Genomic DNA, 12,728 nt, shown 5'->3' with positions numbered 1-12,728 from the left:
ACATCTCACGTGTACACATACACACAAATACATGTAACGGTAGATCTAACCTGCGTAATATCCATGCAGGTGTTCGTGCGTGCTTATATGTGTTTGTGCGCCGCCGATTGAATTTTGTCGATTCAGGTACTCAATTTTCGCGGTGAAACCTTTCGTTATGGTCCATGCGGTCTTTAGCTGCGAGGAACGACGAGGCGGTATATCGTGTTTCGACTCGGGGATTCAGGCCGGATGAACGGATTAAAACGTTACATGGGACAATCCGCACGGGTCCGTTCAATTTAATTCGATTAACCCAACGTCCTCCCGGCTACTCTCATAATTTATGGGGTGGCGTTGCGCCGATAATTTGTTCGGACGCTTCTATCAAATTACTTATTCCGGTGACACAGGTACGATCGATAATGTCAGACCTCGAAAGCGACCTGACTCGGATATTGTCGAACAACATTAGTGCCATCAATTTTAGATCTAAGCAACGTTGTTGTGATTGTATTCTGTACGGATGTAAAGATTCTTCGACACAAATAATTATCTTATGATCGTTTTAAAAGTTAATATTTTTCCAAGCGTTAGATTTTTCGACGTAATATTATTAATCTCGATTATCTCAAATAATATTTTGCGAAAGAAACATTTTGTCACAACTTTCGAAAAAACTTTCCACGTCTCGACGTAATATTTCTAGCACAACTTACCAGTCTGCTTTTCGGCGACTTTAAGCGTGAAGCCTTCCAATAGCGTGGGATCGCTTCTTCCCCTCGCATTCACCGCGTATAGAATCATATTCAGAACCTTGCCCGGCTCTAAATCCTGTACGGTGAAAGCCGCATTATCTTTGGACTTGTTGGCCTGCAGAACTCCCGTGTGCTGATCGTACACTTCGAGGAGGAAGTACTGAGGCTGACCACCGTCAAAACCAGCGGTGCATTCCACCGAGAGTGAATCGGTGGTCTGGTTGGTCAGCGTGCAGTTGTACGGAGCTTCCGGTTTGCCTGTACGCGTCATTAACATTGTTTATAGTCTCCCCTCTCTCTCTCTATCTCAATGAAAATTATTTGCGAAACACCGATTTAGCGACAAACACGATGTTGTTCCGGCAGAGCGTTGCGAAACGTTGAGTATGCGCGTTTCGCAGAACGCTTCTCCGGAACTTCTCCCGGAAATCCTTAGCGATTCAGAGAGAACGTGCATCGCTACGTGCGTACATACCCGCAGGAATGATGTGAAATATGCAGGCATTCTTCTGCTGACCGGCCGTGTTGCTCGCCCAGCACAACACCGTGCCGTAGTCCATTTCCGAGACCGGCCGGTATATGAGGACACTCTGGGTATGTCTGGTCGAATTCTTGTAACGCGCCTGGGGCACGTCCACCATCTCCTCGGTATTGTTGAAGGTCCAACGGAAGCTCTCCGGCGGCGGGTACGCCTCGACCCTGCATATCACGTGAGCGTCCTCGTGTCTCGCCACCCCGTAGATTCTCTTTTGATCCGGCACGCAGATCGGCTTGTCTAGAAGAAAAAATCGGATAGGCGATTTTATTAATTAACGGCAACAGTTACAGCGATGATAGTGATTTGCCGGAAAGCAGAATGCAAACAAAATTTAATAATTTTTAGTGGATAAAATATTTTTAAATCATTTATTGATATTGTATTTTTCGTTTATAATATCGAGGATATTCAGATGTAATCGTCATTTTTCTTATTATCGTTTTTTTTTTTGATATTTACGGGCTGAAGAACAGCTGGACAAGTCCCTTCTAAGAAATTCTTATTTCGCGCGCGTTAAATAAATCTCTGTGATAAAAAAAAAATTTACGTTAGCGAGATAAAAGTAGATATGATACATCGGACAGAGAGAAAGCCGCAGCATGCGACATGCAGATCGTAGCCGTGGAGTTTACACGCATTTATTAAAAATGCGAGGATGAGGGGACGGACGAAGCGGCACGAAGCGGAATGGCCATCGCCCGGCTTTTCGACGGAAGATCGATGGGCATTATTCGCCCGTTCGCTCGAATAGTTTCCCCATTTTTCGCGGCGCAAACGAAGGCCGGAACGAGGGGGGAGGGGAGGGGGGAAGGAGAGGGAGGGAAATCGGAGTTTGCCGGTTCGGAATAATTTGTTGGTTCGTTGTGGATCGTCCTATTTTTCTTCGTTACATCCAATCCCCTCCCTTCTATCCCGTCCGCTGCTTCAACCCCTTCAACTATGTTTTTAATGAATAATCATGCCGACATTCTGATGTTTGACGTTTATTCACGAGTAATATCCTCGGAGTCTCATAAGCCCGGCTACCAATTATGGGGGCTAGACAGTCGCGATTCTCCCGAAAGCCATTCTATGGAAGGCGCTTAATAACGTCGCTATTTAAATGTCAGTCATCGGTTACGTTGCCGCATCGTTTACATCGTATTACATTGAGATGTCTGCGACGTCGTGAGTGCCTCTCTTTGAAACAATTACAAGGATTTCGGACGGAATAAAATGGAATAATCGAGATCGGCTTCGTAAGGAGCCAAGAGCCAAAGAGGTGGAAAGACGTTCTTTTCAACAAAGCAGCGAATCGAGTTTGCTCGGAATAAAATTTTTCATACAATCGAGATGCTCGTCGTATCGCGTGCGTTTCTAGTACGGCAGTGATAACGCGATCAACGATAACGGCTACTTACACATGATCTTAAGCTCCACGATATTGCTGTAGCCGTCGCCTTCGACGTTGCTGGCAATGCAGGTGTAATTTCCGGCTTGGGACCGATTCACCTCTCGGAGAGCCAAGCCGTATTGCTGGACTATAATGCCGTTCTTCGCGTTATTCTGAATCACGTGCCCCTGGAACAATGTGCATTCATTCGATTAAATCCAAGTGCCGTCGTGATATTTCTCAGCAAGTATTTCGATTATTATTTCCAATCTACATGTAGGCCGATCTTGTCTATTTCGAAAACCGCCTATCGTTTTACAAATATACGCTTGTATTAATCGATCGATAATTAAACTTGCCGGAATAAAGAGGGAGAATGTAAAATTGCACCTTGCGTATAAAATATTTGTAATACAATCTGTAGACACTGTGCGACGTAGCACAGAGTTCACATTCGGTGTGAAAATAACCTGGCGATATATGTGTTTCACTCAGAACAACGGTGGGATTTTATTTAATTAAATGGGCTTTTATTAATATTGAGTTAATGAACTCTGCAGCGCCAACGACGACATCGGTAAAGTTGAATATTTTGTATTTACAAAGCATTTATGAACGCCTCGCGCGACCCATAATGTAACGTACTATATTAAACAATATATAATGATGTCAGCGTCAGCAAAGGTGGCAAGGACGCAAAATGTGAATAGACGTCGACGAAAAACAGGTAAAGAGGAGGCGCGTAATGAGATGTGCGAATATAACGCGAGCATAAAAACGGCGTCGACGTGGCGAAGGAAAATTATACCACCATATTTATATCAAAATATCGCAGTGTACACAGTAGCGATCTTCCAAGTATCATTGAGTTTTCACATGTTGCGGGCAAAAAAAAAAAAAAAAACTACATTAATGTTTATTCATCTCCGGGATGAAATTCATGGAAATAAAATTGATTACGTACATTTTATTCAGAGAAAAAATCGTTACGATAGTCCTAATGAAAACAGTCGTAAAACAGTTAGCAAGATAAAACAACTTTCGGCACATCTTTATGCTGTAAAATGTAAATGAAAAAGTTGATTAAGATAAAGGACGAGATAATTTCAGATTGCATTAAGAAAGATGTATTTAAGATTGCATTAAGGAAGATTCTTGTGTGATATAATTGTATTATGTTTGCGTAACGGGGGTGAACGTTACGGTCCGCAAGTTTAGGTAATATTTAGAGAAATAGCAGAGGTATTTTAGGCATACAGAAAGTTTGTTTCCTATTTGTCGGTTTCGACTGCGATAGCCATTATTCTGAACTAACAGTTTTAGGTGAAGTCGGAACTATTCAAGCACAAATATATTACTCGGGAAAATCCAGAGGTCATTGTTCAAATTCAAACCTTCAGCTTTCTCAATTCGTTTGTGTTGTGTGTCTGTATTCAGTTGTTTCATATACATGCATTTTTATCTATTAATTAATTTTATCTATTAATTCGTTTTTTTTTTTAATAACAATAATGGCAAATGTGTATATTTATGTGCATGTTTTGTTGATTAAAAATTATAAACATATATATATATACATATAAAAAAAACGAATTCACGATATAGAAAATCTTTCTCAATGATTTCACTTACATTATGCTTCCACACGACTTTGTAGGCATCTGGATTCGCACGAACTTTGCACTCGAAATATACGTCATCGCCTTCTTCGATGTCATCTGGATTCATATTCGAGCCAAGTTGTAGATGCAAGATCGGAACAACTGTAAAAAGAAAATACGTAATGAAAGTTATTAAAATAATCTATTGATTATTTATTTTTGTAATTTACAAAAGATTATCTGTCGCATAAATATCTCCTCCCTTCCCCGCAAATCAATATCCTCTAAGCAATTAAAAATTGAAGAAAATATATACAAAATGTAAACAAGTCAAAATTTTCGCTAATTGTTATAAGAAAGATGACAGAAAATCATCTAGCGTTTAAGAAAAATAATTAGAAACGGGCTTCTTATGTGTGAGCATTAAAGTTTTAAATTTATACATTTTTAAATACACACATATAAATTTATTCTAAAAGAATCAAGTTACATTTTTATATTTTCTATTTTTATTAGACGTCGATCGAAAAGGGCTCCTTTTTTTTTTACAACACGCATAAAACTCGCGGAGAAGTATTCGCGAAGAATCAATTTTCTAGCAACTACTAACGTAATCGAAAGAATCTTTACTTGCAAAGCTATATCTTGTTTATCAAAAACAATAGACTCTCTCTTGCCTCGCATCGGGGTTTTCGAATTCGCGAGATGTCGGCCGCGACAAGCCAATAAATCGCCGCCGCGTCGGACGTTCCATTTTGGCCGCCGTCGTTGACGTCTCGTTATTGTGATTACATTTGCGTTTGCACGAACGTAATCTATATCGACGGTCTTGTTTCGGCCTGCCAGGCTTTTAACCCGTTTACCCGTTGCCCGATGCATACATACGATACAACTGTATGTCGCGCACGCGGATTTTTCGATGTGTCGATTGCGCGAGGAGCGACGTGCGTTTATGAGTTTAGGACTTGATGAATCACTGCCAACTTGTTTTTACGTGGCGATACGCGAATTTAACGCGCAATTTCGCATCCAAATTTTCAAAACTGTTTGTTTTTGTTTGCGCCGTCAGTTGTATACATTCTCAAATATATATATATATATATATATATATATATATATATATATATATATATTTTGAATCTTTTACAAGGAAAAAGAGAATTTCAGACGGATACAGTCGGAGCGCGAGCCCGCTAAAGTGAAATTTTTGCTAGGATAACATAGAAATGTTTGCGCAGTACGCGTAACAATTTCATTCCCGATGAGACCTGTGTTTACTTTCATAGTCGTATAAAAATAAAAAGCGAACACCGAGCGTTTATTATACGCTGAGAAATATTCTTTACTCGTTTGTTTTTATTGCGCGACAAGGCATAAAGGAGAGAAATGATTGCGCGTTATTGTCGTGTAATAATGTTGGATCTGGAACATTGTCGGCCTGCTCGAATAATATTGACGGCGGTGTGTTAATGAATAATGATATCAATGATAATAATGCCCGGCTTCGCACCGAGCGTATCACGTTGCCAGTTACGAGTATGTAAACTCGTGGTTTATCCTCTAGCTATCGGTTTGTGATCTGATATTATCCTCGTCCAATTTTTTTTTTTTTTTTTTTCAGACTGTCTGTACTAATATCCGTACATGCAGTGTATCATAATTATTCTGATTATGCAGAATGCAGACGGTAATATATCGTCGGGAATAATATTCAACAAAACGCATGCATCATGTTGTTGTTATTATTAATAAATGCAAGACAAAAGATATCTCATATAATCGCTGAATATTATTCTCTTTATCGAGCAATAGTGCGATTCTATGAAAATTACTGGCAGATCTTTAATTTTCATTGCTTGCGTGTAAGTCTCTTCATTTGTATTTTTAAACGAGAATGCATACTTACAAAAAACATTCAGTTTCCATGTATCCTCCGCGATGCCGCGTTGAATTTTAGGATTTTCAGCCCTGCACGTGATAACTTTATCGTGATCTAATAGAGTGGGCTGAAACGTTAAGATGGATGTCGTCATGTTACCATCCTGCGAAACCTGCAACAAAATCGGATGATAATATTGGTTTTATTATTACTATTAACGCAATTATTAACTATCGATTAACGAGAAAATATACTTTGTGTAGTTATATCTGTTATAAGATGAGATAATATAAAGCTATTAATTATGCATCGTATAAATTTTATACATATAATGGCGCGATCACGGGTTCAGAGAGGATGTATATCGGATTTATATAAAATTATTCTCATAATCGATATATCGAAATTATAATTACGCGTTACATATTTTAATGTGCCTTATGCCGTTAATTGCATTTCCGATATTTTTTTACTACATCGCGCTTATTAAAGTGCGCATCGTGCACGAGTAATTAGATCACGTGTACTTAATGCCAATGCTTAATATGAACGCGTTATCTGTTTTGTTAATAGCAATAAATGAACAATTTGCGACAGCAAATCAGGTATATCCACCCATTATCAGTTACGATAATGCACCAACATTTTGTGTGTTTGTTATTTTGCACATGTTGTTACGTATATTAATTTGCAAGCGTTTCATTAAAGTCTCGCTGCTAATTAGTGTCGACGCCAGATAACGCGTATGCAGAAACGTGATATATGTATTTTAACATGAGGCCACTATGAGGGAAGAGAACTAATTAAAATCGACAAGCTACCGTAAATGTTTCTTTTCTCTCGAGATTATAAACTATACGCAGTTTATGTAATTTTTTAAAACCATTTTTAAGGATTTTACTAAAAAGATAATCTCGAGTCAAAGGATGGTATAGCTTTGCGGGTGTAATTATTCGTACTCGCGCGGTAGCGCGCGTTTCAAGTAAGGCCTTATAAGCCAAGCGTTAATCCGGCGATAAGTCTTAATGACCGGACGAGTCAGTCCAGGAGGCGTTTATCACCCACCTTTGCAGGTGGTGTAATAGGACCTGGCTTTCACGTGAGTATTTCACCCCCTTATGCGCAAGGTGAATGTAACTTTAACGTAACCGGCACGAAAGCAGCCTCTGTAAATCTACGCGAGGCGTAGATGTCTTGTCAGAAAAACATATAATTATCAAACATCTATACACGACCACATCCTTCACGCTCACGCGCAATCTTTTATTACGAACGAGAATCTACACAGAGTATCTACAAGACGAACACAATACGATATTTTAATAGCATATTCTGTAGATTAATTAAAGTTGAAGATTTTAATATCAAAATATCGAGATCGTAATAACTTTTCAACCATAAAGTTCACAAGTAATAAGATTCTAATTATATTCACAAATTAAGATTTATTCTTATTTTTATGGTTTAGTTGATATCGATTTTCATATTTCAATTATAATTTGATCGATAGAAATAAAATCAATCCTCGATTTTATCAAAGAAGTATTTTTATGGGAAGTAATTATTATAATCTTTATTTACAAGTTTTTATTTATAAGTTTTGAGAAAAGTAAAATTGCATGAGCTTAATAAATATAATAATATTAATAATTGTAATTAAATAATAAAATTTGTAGCTTAATTTCAATTGAAATTAACTTAAAGTTATGATAATTATTCTCGCCATTTCTTTAATTCTTCTAAGACACAATAATACGGTAACACAAATTTTCTAAATTTAAATAGTGAATTCGTCAGCTCTAGATTAGAATCGATTTTCATGCAAATACAGTTAAACAATTCTCTCTCTCTCTCTCTCTCTCTCTTTATACAATTGCTTCAGTAAGAGAAAGCTCTTACTGAAATTGCGGTAAATTTGTGTAGCAATGATGAGAGTGACAACTATCTGATCACGTTTGCAATCGCGTCTTATCACGTCACTCGATATTGGTCAAGCTAATGGACTTTTCAAAGCTAATTGAATGGCTTTAAATTAGCAGCTTTCAAATCAAAAGTCTACATTAATGCGCTTTTGTATAAAAGAGAGTTGCACTTGTAATTCGATTAATGAAAATTTTTCCATTTTATTATCATTTGTGTAACGAACTTAATCGCTTTTTTTGATAAAATATTCTTGACAGTTGTCCGCGATAATTTATGTTGTTACTTTGTTGCTTGTAGAATATAGCTAAATAAAGTCAAACGACACACACACACATATATACTTTTATTTTTCACACAACTTTAGTAAAATTTGTATTGATTTAGAAAATTTATCAGAAACATATTACATAATATATATATAATACAAATTTTCGCATTTTATAAGAATAAGAAAAGAAACGATGGTTTCATGCATGTAATAACAATGCTGCGATTAATAAACCATATGCATATCTCGTTCCATTATAAATATTAGAGTTGCAACCGTGCAATTCCCTTGAGAGCACGATTAAAATCATGTTAATACGTTTTTAAAAAAGGCAACATTTCAGGTATTTTCGCAGAAATATTGGTTGGTAATATAAATATGGCTCATAATAATGACGCGATAGAAAAGTGCAAATATATCCTAGAAAGAAAAAAAAAAACAATATAATCTTAAATTTATTGCATATAATTTAATTAATCTCATTGAGAGTTTATTTACAATTAGAACTATTATTGCAGTATTCTCTCAATGGTTTTCCAAATATGGAATTTCTTAACGAGCAATACAGATTGCAGATGAAGAGATTGAAACTTTTGCATCGCAGTGTACGTATGCGGGGGCGGCGGAGCCGGGAATGAAATTGGCCCGAAATTCGCGCGGCGGTCATAAATCGGCAAAGTCGAATCACCCACTGCCAACTATACTGTTCACAATCCACCCTCTCTTCCTATCCCCTCCGTTTCATCCCTGTGTTTTTCTGTCCTCTCTCTCTCCCTGTTCGCCATGCCTCGATATGTCTACCGGTACCGAGCTTCATTCGACACCGTGATATTATGACGTATAACGCGAGATAGCGCGAACGTGTCAGAGCTGGACGCCGCCAACAACGTGATCGTTATTTGCGGCGCAAAATATCAGCTGTTTGAATCTCTCCGCCACTATGGCGGATCATCGTCGATCACACGCGAGATCGATCGAATCGGCGTTATTGCAAAATTCACGCGTACGGATGGCAGCGGAGAGGCCCGCGTGTGTATTCGCGCTCATTTTTCATTCGGTAAGTTTTACCGCATCTTGATTATGCACGGAATAGCCGGTGAGAGAGTAGCGTTACGTGAGATTCCTGCACGCAGAGATCAACGTATCTTTATGGTTTCTTCAAATATAATTTATTACAAATTTCTATCAAGTAATCAGCATATTAATATTATTGTACTTATAATATCACACAAATTGTCACGTGAATTTGATCGCGGACAAAAATGTTTATCGATGCAGAGGAATATCCGAATAGTACGCGTGAAATCGAATTTTTCCAAAGAATCATGGATAAGACGATAAACGAAGAGAATAGTTGGAATAAATACAGTTATTTTTCCAATATTCGTTTCGATTTCGTCGAATTGTATTTTAGACGGATTTTCAAAGAGAAAAATCGCTCAATAAGATTAATGGTTTATTTGAGCTCACATGCGATAGAAATTTCGTCATCGATGCGTCGCAATCAAATGAGCTTTATGTTTTAATAAAATTCAAGAATATAATCTTTTCCTAATAAAAACTTGGTAAATTTTAATTGAAGAAAAATTTTAATAATTTTTGAAGAAACTATAGAGAGAGTCTGAAATTTAGTGAAAATATATATGTGCAAGGTTAAAGTAACTTAAGATTTAAATTTGGGATTATATCATGTTGGATAATAACATGCTAAAAATTTAAGCATGACACGAATGGAAAGTAAAAAGTAAAAATAAGAGATTACAGATAGAAATATAATCACGTGCTTGTATTGTTCTATATTCAACACATTGTATATCTCTCCTAACATTCGAGTCTGTCATAGAACTATTGACAAGTCGTCGGATGATGGATGGTGTCCATCGCTCCATAGTTACGTGTGTACCGTCTATATTAGATAACTTTGTCCTGTTCCTATAGATCAGATGGATCCTTAATGTCAAACGTCTCAAATTCACATCTAGCATACATCGCTCAATTTACACGATTAATTGGAGCAAAAGAACAAAAGTATAATATATATATATATATATATATATATATATATATATATATATATTTTGGTATTATATTTTTCTTTTTTAAGAGAAAATCAATTAATCTTTTCCGTTTATTTGTATAATGAGCCAATTCTTTCTACAATGGCTGATTCAATCGCGTACGTTTACCGTTGAGACCGAAAGAAAAACTCTTAAAAAACTCTTACAAACCGTAGTTGCGAGAGACGGCGTATACATCGAGATTCGAGATGCAATTTGGGGGCGGTTGGGTCAAAGAATCACGTTTCAGGAAGAGTTTGCGCCGCGGAAACGCAAGACGGGCGTAGATCGATGGTTCGCTCGAGACTTCGAGTTCGTATATATACGACAGAGTTCCCTCGTGATGTTAGGATCAAAGAGCGGGGGCAGACGCGCACGCGAGATAGAGATGAGAGAGAGAGAGAGAGAGAGAGAGAGAGGGGGCAAATCGCAAGAGCGAGAGCGAGATCACGAAAGCATCGCCACTATCCGGTAATTGCGCCATGGCGTGTCGAAGGGGGAGCTTAATGGCAACGATGCAAATACCGATACCGGCGCTAATGTCAGTGATTTCGTGGAGAAACGTGGGCGTCTCGAAGGAGATGCCGCGTACGTCCCTCGGATCGCGCAGTTTTTTGGCTCTTCTCCCTCGGTCACGTTAAATCTCCTCGATGGAATCCGATTGCTTTTTTTTTTCCATATCGCGCCCCGCAGGAAACGACGACGAGCACGCGCGATGCGGTACGTATTTTTTTTTTTACGCCGAATCATTGAATCATCTCGCGACAGCAAATTAGCGTGACTCGTCCCGGAGGTATTATAGGAGGTATATAGTTCAGTTTCGCCGAATAAGAATTTCATAGCTACGAGATACGTCATATTACAGATAAAAGATCGTGATGCGAGGAGGAGATAATGGAGATCGATTGTCTCGCGGTATCGATGATAACATTAGCGAGTTAGGCGAAGAGGAAATATAGGCTACGATGTATCATTCTGTTTTTTTTTTTCACTCCACATTTCGACGCGAAAGCGCAGAATAGAAAATTATTTTACAGTTCGCGTCGTTTGTTTCCCTTTCTAGCATTTCGCCTATGACGGTTGTCACACATTAATTTTACTCGTGCGGCATTTTATCAATAGGATCGAAAACGAATATCGAATATCGTATTTTTGGCACTCGAAACAGTTACACTTGTGTGAAATCACACGTGCAGAAACAAAGTAATAATTTCAGATAAAAATATGAGTTGACATTTTTGCCAAACAAACCCTTTTAAGTGCTTTGAAAAAAAAAATTAAGGAGAAAATTATTTTTTTCTCGAAAGAGTGTAAATTATATTAGATACATGGCGAGCAAAATATTTAAACTATACTTTACACATTCGTACAATAGTATTCATACAATTTTAACAACCGCGTGAGAGTCGTTTTTCTCATTAAAATTTGTTTTCCTCGTACGAGACATATCCTTCTCGCACGATGACAGATCCTAATGACATATCGTTCGATCAGCTGTACAAGTCTTACCTTGTTCGTGTGATTGTCGAGCCTCTTGCCATCCATGTACCAGGACAGCTCAGCTGGTGGCCTTGAACCGACTGTCATGCAGTTGATGTCGTATTTCCGATTCGCGCTGAGGGGCGCGTGTTCGCTGCTGAGTATCGTCACGCTCAGGGGCCTCACTGAAACACGGAGGAGGTCGATCAGAAGAGGTGGACCAGGTGAATAGCGCGCGGACGTTGATGGACGCCCGATCAAAAAGCACGAACAAGAATTGCGGCAGCTGCAGAATTGCGGTGCTTAGAGCGGCCACGGACTTGCACCACCGTCCGCCCGCTCCCTAATGCGTTTTAAACGAGTGGTACCACGCTACAGTTACCACCCTGAACGTATTGCCGCAAAACCTACACCCTGATAGCCTCGGGGAGGGCAGTGGCGCGCTAGCTCCGAACCGCGCCTCTCATAGATTAAGGACTGGTGGGCGTTTCACGTTGATTAATTGAGCCAAGTATTGAATTGCACAGACAAAATGGAGTTAAACATCAATCTTTAGCCTAATCTCGAGGTTTTGCAGAATTAACTGCCAGCGTGATAACAACGCGAAACGCTCTTGCACTCCGTTTTTCGTTTGTGTGCAATCGTATTAGTATAATTTCAATCGTATTAGTTTTAATTTTAAATTTATAATTTAAAAAATATTAGCAAATATTTTCTTAAGACACATGAATGTGGGATATAATTGGCTGTCAGATAGAAAATTTAAAAAAATCCCGCAAGAGTAATGTATAAATTATTAAAAATAAAACTAAAGATATTACCTCTCGATATGAGAGATGCAGGTTTCAATGAGAAATCCATTACCTTAAACAAA

At 38.3% G+C, this 12,728-nt stretch overlaps 1 protein-coding gene across 3 annotated transcripts in view; it reads right to left on the bottom strand.

Annotated features, from left to right (window-relative positions):
• The window catches only part of LOC126848447 (synaptogenesis protein syg-2-like), a 266,232-nt gene that overhangs the window by 15,776 nt on the left and 237,728 nt on the right, over nt 1-12,728 (bottom strand). For all 3 annotated transcript variants that reach the window (XM_050589369.1, XM_050589371.1, XM_050589370.1), the window contains 6 exons: nt 11,885-12,039; nt 6,155-6,299; nt 4,280-4,410; nt 2,676-2,835; nt 1,213-1,512; nt 699-995 (listed from right to left, as the gene is read on the bottom strand). In XM_050589369.1, the coding sequence (XP_050445326.1) occupies nt 699-995; nt 1,213-1,512; nt 2,676-2,835; nt 4,280-4,410; nt 6,155-6,299; nt 11,885-12,039 (1,188 nt within the window). The remainder of the gene's footprint in view (nt 1-698; nt 996-1,212; nt 1,513-2,675; nt 2,836-4,279; nt 4,411-6,154; nt 6,300-11,884; nt 12,040-12,728) is intronic.

This window comes from Cataglyphis hispanica, chromosome 3 (assembly GCF_021464435.1).
Source record: "Cataglyphis hispanica isolate Lineage 1 chromosome 3, ULB_Chis1_1.0, whole genome shotgun sequence".
Taxonomy (NCBI): Eukaryota; Metazoa; Arthropoda; class Insecta; order Hymenoptera; family Formicidae; genus Cataglyphis; species Cataglyphis hispanica.
This window is presented reverse-complemented; position numbering and strand designations above follow the sequence as displayed.